The sequence below is a fragment of the Tympanuchus pallidicinctus genome, unplaced genomic scaffold, assembly GCF_026119805.1.
Source record: "Tympanuchus pallidicinctus isolate F22 unplaced genomic scaffold, pur_lepc_1.0 scaffold33, whole genome shotgun sequence".
NCBI classification, from domain to species: Eukaryota; Metazoa; Chordata; class Aves; order Galliformes; family Phasianidae; genus Tympanuchus; species Tympanuchus pallidicinctus.
In genome coordinates, this window is record NW_026294751.1 from 2,189,871 (window position 1) to 2,204,312 (window position 14,442).

Genomic DNA, 14,442 nt, shown 5'->3' on the forward strand with positions numbered 1-14,442 from the left:
CCCCGGCTCTGCTCTCTCATGCCCTGGCTCAGCAGCACACGACGGTGTCATCCATCCACGTTTTCTAAGACTACTTGGGGAAAAAAAAACCAAATCTGTAATTTGCCATTATAACACAGACCTGGAGAACAGCTGAACAAACCGCTAATATCGAACAAACAAACAAACAGACGATGCAGCGCTCCAATCGAGCGTCGCCTCAGAGCTGATGGATGACCTGCAGCAGCACGGGAGAACTATTTGTGAGGGGCTATTGATTTCCAAAATCAAAATGTAAATGCGGCCTCAGCTCTGAAGTTTTTCTTCGAGAATCTCCTTTTTTTTTCTCCCTGAGACTTTTTCTGGGGAGGAAGCACCGCGACGCAGCCAAGTCCATGCTATTCCCAATAGCACAGAGCCATGCAGTGGAATGCAGATGCCCACATCACAGAATCATAGAACGGCCTGGGTTGAAAAGGACCACAATGACCATCCAGTTTCAACGCCTTTCTATGTGCAGGGTCACCAACCCCCAGACCAGGCTGCCCAGAGCCACATCCAGCCTGGCCTTGGATGCCTGCAGGGATGGGGTACCCACAACCTCCTTGGGCAACCTGTGCCAGTGCCTCACCACCCTCTAGGTGGAAAACTTCCTCCTAATATCCAACCTAAACCTCCCCTGTCTCAGTGTAAAACCATTCCCCCTTGTCTTATCACTATCCACCCTCACAAACAGCCGTTTCCCCTCCTGTTTATGCACTCCCTTCAAGTATTGGAAGGCCACAATGAGGTCTCCTCGAAGCCTTCTCTTTTCCAAGCTAAACAAGCTCAGTTTCCTCAACCTAACATCACCATGCTTGGGAGAGACTCAGCGTGTTGCTGTGAAATAGAAGCCCACTGCACGCCACAAGCAGAGCTGTGTCATTAACAGAACATCTGGCACATACAGCAAAACAGCAGCTGCAGAGCTTCTGCCATCACTTCTCACTAACAGCACTCATCTCACTCCCGTGAGCAGCGTGCAGCAGCAGCCCGAGCCGGATGGAAACCCCTCTCCTTCACAGTGCAGAAGAACCACAGTGAAATCCTGCCCAGCGCTGCAGCCCACAGCATTTCCCACATCAGCAGATGCTCCTGTTGCCCAGTCCTGGTGCATCCCTTCTCTGCTTCCAGCACTTGCCTCCATCCACAGCCTTTTATCATTATCTAACCCATGACAAACCTATTATCATGCTAAAGATTGGAATTGCTCTGATCCCAGGCAGATGCCCAGGATCCGTCTCTGAGACGCAGCAGCGCTTTGCACGAGGCAGTAATAAATTACTGAAGGTCACCTACGATTTATCACTGCTTTGGATTCCAGACAGTGACACTGGGAAGCAGCCTCATGGGTGCCAGAGCATCTGCTCAGCCTGAACCTCTAATAGCGATGCTTTTGCTTCCATTATTGGATTGGAAACATCCCCAGCAGCACCGCATGCAGTTGAGCAGTTCCTTTACCCACAGACTCCTGCTTGCTGCCCCCTATACCTGCCCAGCACACACAGAGGTCACAATGGGACACAGCCATCCACGACATCCCTTCTGGCCCCCTGTCCCTTCCATCTCCTCGGGAGTTACTGCACTCAATTCCCCACACTTTGGTACAAAGATCGGGTCCCTTCCAGAAAGCAATTTGTGTTTCCCAGAGCAGGCAGTCGTAACATTTCCCATTAAAATGTAAATGCGGCCAAGTTTTCTGGCATCTCTTTTCCTTCCTTAAGGTAAAAAAGAATATGAACTCCTATTATTTTTTCCATCAACGTTATCTTCCTGCTTTGTGCTAAGTAAAAAAGCTGCCCGATATACACCTTCTGCAAATTAAATTTGAATCGAGTCTGACAGCACAACAGGGATCCGGATTACAGAGCTGCGCCGGCCTAATTGGCATCATTTCGAGGAGGTTATTTGCAGAAGCACTGAGCAGAGATGCAGGAGCCACGGGCTCAGCATTGTGCTGGGCAATTGCCCTGGTTGAGCTGCTCAGGACCACGCAGGTGCCAGGGGTGAGCAGGAGGAGGGTTTGGGGCAGCTGGGTGCAACCTCTATGGATCACTCAGCATTAAAGCAACCACCCTGCAGGCTTTAGATGAGCTTCATTCATTAAGGTTAAGCATCTCCGTGGCCTTGCTGCCTCTTCTCCCTTCTGGTACCTGGAGCAGGGAGCTGCTCTCTGCACCTCGAGGAACTTGTCAGGGTCTGAAGGGTGTTTAAAGAGTAGGACTGCAGAGCAAGGGAAAAAGGCACTGAGCATCACCTGCTGGTAGGAGCTATGCAGGAGGCACTGGGCCCTGTGGACACCTGCATTCAGCCCAGGACTCAGCCTGGCACAGCTCAGCCATAGCACGTCAGAGAGAGAGGCTGTGGAATTAATTAAGGGAACACGGTGAATTAATTACCATCTCCAGCCGCATTTCTAGTGGGGATAATTTCAGGTGCAACCGTTTGAATGACATCTTTTCAAAGAAGAGCCTCCCATTCTCCTGCCTAATTTGAGGTTAGCTAAATTTGCATCTCACTGGGAGAAAGCTCAGCCCCCAGCAGAGATGCAGGCTGCTGCAGGTCCTTGGGCTTGGGGCTCTGAAGGCAGCAGGAGGTAGCAGTGCTCCCACAACCCCATGCCCAGGTGCTGCCTCACACCCTGCACCTCCCAGGCACCACCACTGTTTTCTTCTTACACGTATAACACAGTGCTCGAGCTGCACAGCTCCTCCTGCCCCAGACTTCTCCAGTCCTCCTCGGGCTGGTGACAGTCTGCATCACTGTGTAACGAGGTAATCACACTTGACAGAGGTACAGCCAGCCCACTTCCCAGCACAGAGTCAGCAGAGAGCATCGTTATGCACCCAGGGGAGGGATGGCACGTGGATAAGAACTGATAACTGATTGCAAACAGAGGGCTGAGCCCCTTCCCTGGAGCCCCCCCCCCCCCTTTCCTGGAGGCAGCAGGGGGGGAGTCAGGCACTGCCCTCAGCCCTCTGTGTCCACAGCAGCAAGGAGGGAATTAGCAGCATCAGCCAGCATTAATTATACAGAGAATCATTAGCTGGTGAAATTAAAAAAGAAAAAAAAGAAGAGAAAAAAAAAAAAAAAGAGAAAGGATCTAATTTAATCACAATATAATTAAATGAATAGTTAATTTAACAGTTCCACATTGAAACCCCCCTGACCTCTGAAGCCATCCTGCCTGCAGGCACAGCTCCGCGTGCAGCCCTGTCCTCATCCCCTCTGCTCTGTGTGCACCAGAGCACCTCACAGCATCTTACACCGAGGGGAACAAAAGCAGAACTGCAGCTCAACATCCCTCCCTACGTGCAAAAATGGCCTAAACGGACAGCATTGACTATTGCAGCTGCAGCCACCAGTGACAAATCCTCATCCCCAGCTCCAAGCATCTGGCGAGGCGGGCCACGCTCCATCTGGAACCATTTCCCCACACATTGGGTTATCTCCTGTGTGAGGCATTATGAGAAAATAAATCAGAAGGAGATTAACATAAATATTGTTTGAAAGATTTAATCAGCTACAAATTGTAACGTTACATTTCTATCTTAATTAGCCCAAGCCTGGTTGTCTTTGCTCTGTATTGTGAAATGAGGGTGCTGAGAAGCAGCATTTCAGGGCTTGGTTGGTGGAGGAGGAGCAGAACTTCTCCATGGACAGTGCTGGCAGCTGTCTGGGACAGCAGGACCCAGTCAAGGCTGCTTCCTTCTGGAAGCCCAGTGCTGCTGAGCACTGGTGGCAATGACACCGGGCAGTAAATTCAGGGCCTTCAGCAATTAATCCAAACTCGTCAGCAAACTGACACTGTGCCTTGGGAAGGCTGCTTCTCCTAGTGATCAGGACGTATGGAGCCTAAAAGCAATCTCAACAACCCACGAGCTGTGAGGAGGTGCACTGTGCCCTGCCAGGTTGATAACATAGGCACCATAGCAAACGTTAAGTGCTAATTAGAAACTTATCAACAGCGTCGTTATTCGTAAATGATTTCACGACCAAATAAGTGACCTGGCCTGTGTGACAGCAGGTCCCCTTTGGGGCCCCACGACCACATAAGACCCCTTGCAAGACCCCCCATCTATTAATGCAGCACAGCATGCTCTGTGGCTGCTCTGCCTTGAATGCAATTGAGGCTTTGCAGAGCTGCAAAGTGAGGCCTTTCGCCTCAGGACCCCCATGCTGCAGTGGTACCTCACACCCCCACTTCTGCCATCAGCAGGGCCAGAGCTCAGTGCAGCTCCTGCCATCTCTGCTGGATAAGTCTGAAGTTGCTCTGCTAACGAGGTTCCGAAGATGCATTTTTATTTGGAGGTCAAGTGCTCATTAGAATGCAAGCTGAGTACTTCCTGCTCCGAGTGCTCACACCAGTGTGATTTCAACAAGGGTTGCAAACACAAGAGTCACCCTGACTCCGCACAGCTCCCGTGAACAGGGAAATGTTTATAGTTCCACCTACAAGATCTAAATAAGCAGCTCCCCCAACTGCAGCAGCTGTGATCGGCGCATCCTAACCGTGAGGAGAGCATTTGCACAACGCATCTCATCACCTGCAGTGCTCTGATCACCATCATCCCACGTCGCCTCACCTCCCAGCACCACGGTTTGGCTGGAAGTCAGCCTGCCCAGCAGCAGGTCCCTGCTCATGGATGCACCAACACCACTAAATAAGCATTGAAACCAATGCCTTCATGCTGCCCAGGAGCAAAACAAGGGCTGCTCCCCGCAGCCTCAGCTCAGTGCAGAGCCATCCTGTGATGGGAATCCCCAAGTCTGGGGCTCAGTATGAAGGCAGCTCTGTCCTGCACAACCTCGTGCTGAGACACTGCAGCCCTCTGCACTGCCCCAGCTGCATGCATGCTCTGTGCAGCACCCCCACCTCACACACAGCCCTGCAGAGGCGACAGCTCCCGTCCGTGGGCTCTGAGCTCTGCTACATCTCCTGCAATTACATCGCATCATCTGATTTCATGGGAAACCGCTGAGCCATTCCCAGCCAGCAGCAGCTCCTGCTCACATCCACCTCCCTCCATCCCCGCCCCAAATCCGCCTGGCTCCACTCCGTGCTGCTGATGGTGCCCAAATGCTGTCACAAGGGCCGGCTGCCTTAGCTGGTGCTGAGTACATCATCATGACAGCCACGATGGCCTGCGGACACCCAGAAGCCAGTAAATTGATAGTGCCTGCATCTCCTGCGAAGGAGAGGGGTCACCAACCATCCCACCCTCCTGACACACAGCTCATCCTCCTGCTGCCAGCAGCACAAATAAAGCTGTCACTTGCAGGGACGCCGAGCACCAGCAGCCCGGGATGAGCCACAAACAGACTGACATCAGTATGTTTCCCTTTGGCTCTCACAGAGGCCAGGAGAGAGGGACAAGGCTTTGGGCACCTCGGAGCAGACAGCAAAGCAAGGATTTCTCTAAAGTTTGCTCTGTCTCTTGGCTTTTCTACAGCTCCTTAAAGACCTCCAGCTTTTTGGTCTTGGAGGAGCAAAGGCACCTGGCACTCAGCACACAGCCAACACACGTCCTGAACCCAGGGGATGTGGCTCAGCTCCGTTGGTCCCCACAGCTCTGTTGGTCCATGCCAGCCCCAGTGCAGAGGTCAGAGCACAGCTGCACCCCGGTTATTGATGGCACAAGATCAGCTTGTCTGAGCAGGGAAATACATCACTGGAAAAATAGGAAACATTTGGAAAGTGGATGGCGGGTGTGAGAGTGATGAATGAGCGCTGGAGGAGGCTGGCAAGGATCAATGAATAGCTGAGGAGGTGAGGAATGAGACTGGGGGGGGGAGGGCAAGCTCCCTATGCAAATACAGAGAGCAGCAGAATTAGTAGGGAAGAGGAGAGGGTCCTGAGCAAGCAGAGCAAAGAGAAGCAATCCCTCTCTCTTTTCCCTCTGCTGCAGGGATCTGATTTGGGAAGACAAGGCAGGGAAAGGGCTCAGAGGAGGGGACCCCTCACGCACACACTCAGCAGATGGCAGCCCCTCACATCCCTCTGCTCCCTGACTCCTCCAGCAGCAGCTCGACAGATAGCAATTTCTCTGAAGCCATCGTTTTGGGGTCAGCTCTGTGAGTATTACAGTCCATTAGCAGCAACAGAGACAGCTGCTCGTGAGCAATGAAGATACATAACCACAGCATTCAGACACCGGGAAAAATCATCGCAGCGTGGGCTCAGCGAGCACCAAGCAGAGCTGCTGCCTCGTGCTTCACTCAGCGCCCACTGCTCAATGCTCTGAAGCTCGGAGCACGCTGCTGCGCTGCTTCAGCACTCCCTCGGTGGCCGAGCACTATCTAGTGGTCAGACAGAGCTCCAGGGAGAAGAAGGCTGCAGGCACGCTGCACAGATCCGTCTACAGACGGATGGCATCGGATGAAACCAGCAGGAAAGCTGGCCAGGACAAGCGTCATCACAGCACAGTAGTAAAAGGTGCCCTGGTGAAATCATTTTGGGGAATTTGGGAACCAAAACCCACCGGGAGCACAGAGCTTCTGACTGTGCCATGCCAGAGCTGCACCACATGGGGAGCGGCAGTGGGAGCTGAGCACCCCGACTGGCACATCACAACTTCCTATCATTGCTTCCAAGTATTTGGTCTCTAGATGGTTCTGCCCCACCTGCAGATGCCACCTCAAGCAGGTGGCAGCATGTGAGGGGCAAAGGGCAGACGGGGGCTCAGCGTGTGCCTGCAGAGCCCAGGCACCCGTCAGCTGGCAAACAAGCACAGAGCATCAACCCTGAGCTGAACCAGGCCTCCCAAATCACAACACAAAGGGTCATAGAGCAATCTGAGAACTAAATGGGGGAAAGCAGGCCAGGCTTTTATTCACCTTGGAGTCTCTAAGTCACTAAAGTACACTCAGCCCATGGCTTCCAATCTCTCCCTGCAACCAGGAGGTCCAGCAACTCCCTTAAGAAAACACAGCTGCATTTCTGCTCTGAGCCAAAGCAGAGGCCAGAGAGGTGGGAGCCAGGTGGGTCAGGTGTGTGCCCTACTGAGTGATGCTCAGCATCCTGCACACCAGCTCTGCAGTGAGTCCTCACCCCCACCTGACCCAGCCAAAACCCACATCCAGCTCTGAAAGACAAACTCCTGCCACTCACCCTCAGAGCACAGCCCCACGCAGGGATGGATGGAGGTAGGAACTGCTGCCAGAAGCTTTCAGTGCAGTGCGGCGGCACGAGCTTCAGCTGAGCGAAATAATGGAAGGCCCAACCCTGCTGGGGAGCCTCAGAAACCCATTTGTGGTTTACGGGCAATTTGTTCCCTCGACAGGTTTATCTCATTACTGGGTTTCCATTTAGCAGGAGTTTTATCGCCTGTAACGTTTGTGCATAACAGATTCACCCAATTAAAATGTTATTTCCTTTAGCAGCCCGGATAGTCACATCTCAGCGTTCGCTGGGGCTCGTTCACCTTTCCTTAAGTTTAATCCTTCACCAACCATTCGTTTCAAGTGTTTCACTTGGAGACAGATAGAAGCCGTTTCCTCCCGCAGTGCGCGACAGCCGCTTCCCCACCCGGGGCTGCGATCGGGGTGCTGCATCACCACCACTCCCAGCACCACGGCAGTTCCTGGGTCACCCACATCTCCGAGCGGGGGATCCAGGAGCTCCCGGCTCCTCGCAGGGCAGCGCGGGGTCCCGACGGCACAGCGCTGCTGGCGGCGGCCGAACCGGGGCCGGGGTCGAGCGGGGCGGAGGCGCTGCAGTCCCGGCCGCCGCCAGCAGGGGGCAACAGAGAGCACGCAGCCACCGAACGGGGCCGGGAGCCGAGAATCAAAACGGCGCCCGGCCGGAGCGAGGCGTCCCCCGCCGTGCCGAGCATCCACCGCGGGGCTGGGCCCGAGCAGCGTCCTCCGAGCCGGGGATCCGGTAGCGGGAGCTCAGGCGATGCGGAGACGGCGGCGGCGGGGTGGGCTGGCCCTGCTGCTGGCCGCTCTCTTCGTTTTCGGTACGGTGCTGGCGCTGCGCACGCTCCGCGCCGCCGATGCTCTCCCCGCCGGAGCGCCGGGGCTGGCAGAGCCGCCCGCTCCTCCCGGAGCCCGCGAGCCGGCAGCGGGGATCGGCCCGTCCTACGACCTGCACGCCTTCTATTACGCCTGGTACGGCAGCCCGCGCTTCGAGGGCCGCTACCTGCACTGGGATCACGCCCTGGTGCCGCATTGGGACCCCAAAGTGTCGGCCAGTTACCCCCGGGGCCGCCACCGCCCGCCCGATGACATCGGCTCCAGCTTCTACCCCGCGCTCGGCCCTTACAGCTCCCGGGACCCCGCCGTGGTGGACGAGCACATGGGTCAGCTCCGCGCTGCCGCCATCGGTAAGCACCGGGACGCACCGCAACCCGGATCCGTTCCCGCAGCGCCCCGGGATGCGGAGTTCAGCCCCCCCGCCCCGCCCCGGCTCAGCATCCCGTTCGGCCGCTGCCCTCTGCCACCCCATAGCCAACAACAGAGCAGCGCTTAGGGGCTCTTCCAACCAAACCTCGCACGGCACGGAGCGCCTCAAGCATTGCAGTGCCGTGAATCAGTGACCTCGCTGCCGTTGCACGGGAGGAGGCAAAGTTGAGAAACAAAACGTCTGAGCAATCCGTGATTGTGTTCCCACAGGAGTGCTGGTTCTGTCGTGGTACCCACCCGGCCTAGCAGATGACAACGGGGAACCATCAGACAGCCTCGTGCCATTCATACTGGATGCTGCACAACGGTATGCCATAAAGGTAACGCTTTTGTCTGCTGTCTGAGGCCACTGAACTCACTGTTCAGCTCCGACATGAAGCTGATGCTATGCCTGGGCAAAGGTCCCACTCCTCTGCTTCAATTAGTAGTGAAGTAAATGGGCACTTCACGTAAGAGCTCTTATTTCATGGGAACAATTTTTCAGCAGCTAAATACTACGGGGTTGTTGGTTTTCTTTTTCCCCTTAATAATTAGGATTCTCAGTTTACTTCCCACTCCGACATCTCTAAGCCCCCCCAGCCCATTCACCTGCAGGGCACAGAAGGTCCTTTGCAACAGCTCTGGGATGATCTGGGAGGTCAGGGGGAAAAGGGAGCGAATGGGACTGTGCTGAAAATAACCCCCCCTTCCACCACCTCCTCTTTTGAAGGTCGCCTTCCACATCCAGCCGTACAAAGGGCGCGATGACCACACAGTGCATGAGAATATCAAATACATCGTGGACAAGTAAGTCTCTCACGTAGGCAGAAATCCAGCTGTGGAGTGCTGCTTTAAGCAGAAACAGCGGGCTTTGAATTAAATGCATCAGAACAGCATCCAAAAAGCAGTGCACAGTGAGAATTGCCTACAGCTAGCCAACAAAGCAGTGCTGAGCAGCAGGAGCTGTAATCAAATCCCACTTTTTCCAGTATCTTGCCTCTAGAGCCCAAAGCTGCTTTCTGCTGCTCAGGTTTCTAAGCCTGTCACCTCCACTCTTTCCTTCAAAAGGGAAGCAAAGTAACAAACAGCACAGTTACAGAGCACTCCCAGAAAGGAGAGAAAGGTTCTGAGCAAAGACTTGGCAAACCAAGTCTCACATCACTCTTGCCTTTAACAGCAAAACCTGCTGAGGGCTTATCACTCCAGCCTCTGAAAAAGCTTTCTGCTCTCTCTGTAGATACGGATCTCACGCTGCTTTTTATAAGTACAAGACCAGCACTGGCAGGAGCCTCCCGCTGTTTTATATCTACGATTCCTACTTGACACCAGCTGAATCCTGGGCCAACCTTCTCACACCATCAGGTTCCCATTCTCTCCGTAACACAGCCTACGACGCTGTGTTCATAGCGCTGCTGGTGGAGGAAGGGCACAAGAAGGATATCCTCTCTGCAGGATATGATGGCATGTACACATACTTCGCCTCCAACGGTTTCTCTTTTGGCTCATCCCACCAGAACTGGAAAGCCATCAAAACTTTCTGCGACTCCAACAACCTGATGTTCATCCCCAGCGTTGGACCGGGCTACGTTGACACCAGCATCCGCCCCTGGAACAACCACAACACTCGGAACAGAGTCAATGGGAAATACTATGAAACAGCTCTGCAGGCTGCTCTCATGGTCAGGCCAGAGATCGTCTCCATCACGTCCTTCAACGAATGGCACGAAGGCACCCAGATTGAGAAAGCTGTTCCCAAGAAGACCCTGACACGTCTTTACCTGGACTACCTTCCTCATCAGCCCAACATGTACCTGGAGCTGACCCGCAGGTGGGCAGAACATTTCAGCAAGGAGAAAGAGCAGTGGCTGATGTGACTTCAGCATCTGCCTTCCTCAAAGCCATCCCACTGACAGAGCTGCAGCACAGACAGGTGCTTCAGAAAAAAACCAAACCAACAAAACCAGCTGCAGAACCTTCAGGCTGGTCAGTGAGCCTGCAGCAGCCTGCAAGCACCCCAAGGACTGCAAGAGTCCCAGCTCTGAAGCTGCAGGAGGAAGAATTACAAGGAGCAGGAAATCCCTGAGCAGCAAAGTCTGACTTTGTGCAGATGTAGCAGAGATGACCTTTTCAGAGCTCTTCTGCAATGCATGGGGGCGCTGGCTTCAGGGCCAAAGATCCATTTTTCCTTATGGTGTGTACGTTCTGTGATGTCTGACATAGTTAGCTGGGTTCCAGCATGCATTTTACCCTCTGTCTGCTGCCACCACAGATCCCTCACTCCACTAGCAACTTCAAAAGCATTTCTTTACCAGCTGGCTGCAAAAAAAGAAATAAAACTTCCTCTAAATTGTTTACTGTAGATGAAACTAATCCATGCAGTTACCCTCTGGCTTATGCAGGCTCTTCTACACCAAGTTCTGTGCAAGGTGTTGTTACTATGCCTCACTGTTTCCAAATAACTCTGGGTAATTACAGCCCAAATGCTAGTGGCTATTTACCCCTACTACTCAACATGCTGGAAACCAAGGAAATGCAACCATTTCTCTCCTAAAAGTTCTTCAGTGGTTGTTTACTGCTCCAAGTTTTGAAAATTTAGACCTGAAGTTGCTTTATTCACTTTAGAATCAAGGGGGGGAAAAAAAAAAAGAAAAAATAAATAAATCAAACCACTTGCAATAAAAATGCTGCTGAAAACACCATTCATTTGTTTTTTGAAAGAAGTCCAGCTCACAGTAGCTTTCCTTCTTGTAACATGATGGAAAGCACAGCAATGATAGCACAGCAGCAAGGTCACAGGCTGCAGCAAGTGAGGATTCGCTCAAATGCAAGAGATGTAGCAGAGAAATACAAGAAAGAAGCTGCTTACCTTCAGAAGGCCTCAGGTAGGCAGGGATCTCCAGCCAGATGCCCCCTACCTCCCCTGCCAACCCTTAAAGGAGGACTAGGAAGGGGTTCAACCTGGCTCTACCCATTCTGGTCTCTCAGTGGATTGCTTGCAGCTGAGCTCCCCTGGCTTGGCCCTGCTTTCCCACCAGGTGCTCCATCAGCTGCGACTCAGCATTTCCACTACACCTCTGTTTGTGGTTTAAAAGATGCTGGGACCCTTCTAAATGGAGCCACAAATTAGCTTATATTTGTGTCAATGAAATGAGAAGCAGCAGCTCAGGATGTGAAACAGGGCTCTGTTCACAATGACTCCACACACGCTCTAATTGGAACTGATGCAATAAACAGACACATGGAACAAGTTTTATGGGCAGAGAGGATCAGAGACATCATGCCATCTTGAAAACAGCCTAATCCTCACATTATTTTATTTTAGATCACATTACTAAAACAGGTATTTGGAAATTGTACAGCAGCACAGTTTAGCATAAATAGTTTCTCAAGATTCAGTAGATGTAACATTAATTAACAGACACCCATCAACTGTTATTCTCATTACCTTTGTTTACTGACCTGACACAACTCATCAACCTCATTAAACAAGGCCATTAACACCGTCTGCTGAATGCACAGGCACATAGTGTCCAGCTTTACCAGCTCTGTAGAGCCTCAGAGTCCAAAGTCTTATGATGATTCTGGGATCAAGCCATACTTCTGCTTCAGGATCTCAACTGTAGATGTCAGTGCACTGGGGGGGGTGAAACAACTGTCAGAAAAAATGTTTTCCCAAGGATTAAATTGCTTTTTTTGTGTGTGTGAAAAAGCAACCAGCTAAAAAACACAGTCATTTTGAATTAAGTGAAGTGCAGAAAGAAGGATGTTTCGTGTAGAAGCTTCTAGAAAGGAGTCTCCTGGGCTCAGCATTTGGAGTTGTCCTTCAGGATTTCTGAGGATGCTGACAATTTAGTGACCAGGAAACATGTAAAACAGGACCACCATAACTTGAAAGCTTCATTTCATTTAAATAAAAAGCATTGCTTATGGATACACAGCAAAGAGTGCTTACCAGCCAGGACGAATGATGGAGAATTTCCCCGACACAGATAAGTCAACCACAGTTGAGCCCAAACGACATTCTGGGCTCTGGACATCCCCTATTGGGCCTCCATCAACAACTAAGGACAACTGAGGCCAAAGGTCTTGGAATTCCTGGAGAAATAAGAGATCTGGCTAACAGGCCTGTTGAACAGTCTGTTGTCTTTACTGTCACTCTCTTTCCTCTGTCACAAACACATCCCAGTTTGACATCTGAGAACACATTTACCTTACATCCATAGGAAAGCTACAATGCTTCTCAGCTTCAAAACTGCCTGGTGGCAGCACTGTTTATTTAAGAGCACGTACACAAAAACCAGCAAAGCTTTCGGTACAAAAAAGTGTCCTTTTGGTACCGTGCTCAACTGTATCCCCACCAGGGTCCACAGCTTAGCAAGAAGACATCTCCTTGAGCTGGTGCTCAAGCTGCAAGGAGCTGTACAGATAGCACATCCACATTCCACATCCAACCCTCCTACAACAATTTCCTCTCTTTCAGATTTGGCACTCACTTCTAAAGGAAGTATGAGCATGTAAATATTACTTTTAAGCCCCACCTTCCATGCTTTCTAAGGTGAGGATCACAGACAGCTCCCCCACAATGCAGATCTGCAGGCTGTTTCAACTACAGACTGCCATTTAAATGAACAAGCAAAAGGAAACAGCAGCAGAGAAATCCTTGTTTTACTACTAACATTGGCTTCCAATTATGAATGCCTCGGGCTCTGACAACCTGCCACAAAAATCTCACTTAGTAGCAAAAGCAGCCTTACCGAAACCGTCAGTGTGCTCGCCTGACTGCTGACGTTAGCACTTGTTAAAGCCAATGGTCCAGGGCAAGCTCGTGCCAGCTCCCTAATAAAAGGGTGGTTTGGAATGCGAACGCCAACCAACTAAGAGGAAGAAGAGAGCATGTTTTACATGCAGTAACCACAGACCTTTTTAATCTTGCTTTGCCTAAAGCCCTTGACCGAAAGCTGACACTGTGGAGAACGAATACACCAACACCTGCCACACAAGCAATAACAGGAGAAATAATCGCTGTTAACTGCAAATCAGAATTAAAGCTACTACAGCAGAAACGTCACAACAGCATATCGACAGTAATAAACACCGAGATGCACGCCATGGCAAAGACCTACCGACGTAAAAGGGTTCAAGTCTTTATTTAGTTCTTCTGATCGCTTTAAGACCAAAGTCACAGGTCCCGGGAGCAAGTCCTGCAGCAGTTCATCCGGCACATTCACGTGGCAGTACCTACAGGGCAAGAGAGGGGCAGCCGGCTCCGTAAGCCCTACCCCAGGGGTCACACAAGCTGATGACAGCGCACAGAAGCCTCCTGCCAGGCTGCATGCGGCCACAGCCCCCCGAGGAAGCTCACCTGTAGATGTTCTCCACGTCCCCGAGGCAGATGGCCAGCGGCTTCGTCCCGTTCCGCCCCTTCAGGCTGTAGATGCTCCGCACGGCGCGGGAGTCCTGGGCCAGGCAGGCCACGCCGTACACCGTGTCCGTGGGCACGGCCACCAGCCCGCCCTTCTGCAGGGCACCGACGGCGGCTGCCACCGCCTCCTTCCAGCCTACGGACACCGCCGGCTCAGTCCGGAGCCTCAACCGAACCCGCGCGGGGCTCTCATCGGCGGCCTCCGCGCTTCGAGCCTCCCACCCCGGGGGCCTCCCGCCTCCCATCTCCCCCAGGCCCAGCCTCCCACCGCTCATCAGCCCCCACCGCGCCCCTTCCCCCCACCTCGCGGCTCCGGCCGGGCCGCGGTGCCGGGCAGAGGCAGCAAGCAGGAGCTGCGGGCGCGGCCCGGACCCGACAGCCCCTCCGCGGCCCGAACCAACCCCGCCAGCGCCGCTCGCTGCACTCTCAGCATGTGAGAGCCACTTCCGCTTCCGGAAAGAAGCGCCGCACTGCACTTCCGGCCGCCAGAGGGAGGCGCCGCGCTGCACTTCCGGCCGCCATTGTAATAATGGGGGGTAGGCTTTTCTATAGCGCTCATTCCATTCTAGGAGGAGGATGAGAGCTGCAGGGGGAACGGGGCGAATAAAAAGCCCTGC

General features: G+C 52.8%; 2 protein-coding genes across 3 annotated transcripts; one reads left to right on the plus strand and one right to left on the minus strand.

Moving 5' to 3' along the window:
• The first annotated feature begins 7,788 nt into the window (after positions 1 to 7,788).
• On the plus strand, positions 7,789 to 11,094 carry MANEAL (mannosidase endo-alpha like). The gene is made up of 4 exons (XM_052698540.1): positions 7,789 to 8,345; positions 8,635 to 8,744; positions 9,134 to 9,210; positions 9,641 to 11,094. The coding sequence occupies exons 1-4, from the start codon at positions 7,919 to 7,921 to the stop codon at positions 10,275 to 10,277; spliced, it is 1,251 nt and encodes a 416-aa protein (XP_052554500.1). The 5' UTR covers positions 7,789 to 7,918; the 3' UTR covers positions 10,278 to 11,094.
• A 594-nt stretch (positions 11,095 to 11,688) lies between these two features.
• Positions 11,689 to 14,275, minus strand: YRDC (yrdC N6-threonylcarbamoyltransferase domain containing). Of its 2 annotated transcripts, XM_052698545.1 has the most exons (6): positions 14,129 to 14,275; positions 13,766 to 13,961; positions 13,527 to 13,641; positions 13,158 to 13,277; positions 12,356 to 12,498; positions 11,689 to 12,037 (listed from the first exon to the last, which is right to left on the minus strand). In XM_052698545.1, exons 1-6 carry the CDS (start codon positions 14,256 to 14,258, stop codon positions 11,974 to 11,976), a joined length of 768 nt encoding a protein of 255 aa, XP_052554505.1. In that variant the 5' UTR covers positions 14,259 to 14,275; the 3' UTR covers positions 11,689 to 11,973. The 2 variants fall into 2 exon arrangements, with proteins under 2 accessions (XP_052554505.1, XP_052554504.1); XM_052698544.1 differs by lacking the exon at positions 14,129 to 14,275 and having other exon boundaries at positions 13,766 to 14,122.
• Between the last annotated feature and the right edge of the window lie 167 nt (positions 14,276 to 14,442).

Coding starts and splice junctions, on each gene's coding strand:
- MANEAL (XM_052698540.1), top strand. CDS start 7,919: ATGCGGAGACGGCGGCGGCGGGGTGGGCTGGCCCTGCTGCTGGCCGCT. Junction 8,745..9,133: donor CACAACGGTATGCCATAAAG/GTAACGCTTTTG, acceptor CCTCTTTTGAAG/GTCGCCTTCCACATCCAGCC. Junction 9,211..9,640: donor ATCAAATACATCGTGGACAA/GTAAGTCTCTCA, acceptor CTCTCTCTGTAG/ATACGGATCTCACGCTGCTT.
- YRDC (XM_052698544.1), bottom strand. CDS start 14,100: ATGAGCGGTGGGAGGCTGGGCCTGGGGGAGATGGGAGGCGGGAGGCCC. Junction 13,642..13,765: donor GACGTGGAGAACATCTACAG/GTGAGCTTCCTC, acceptor CTTGCCCTGTAG/GTACTGCCACGTGAATGTGC. Junction 12,499..13,157: donor CGAGCACACTGACGGTTTCG/GTAAGGCTGCTT, acceptor TTATTTCTCCAG/GAATTCCAAGACCTTTGGCC.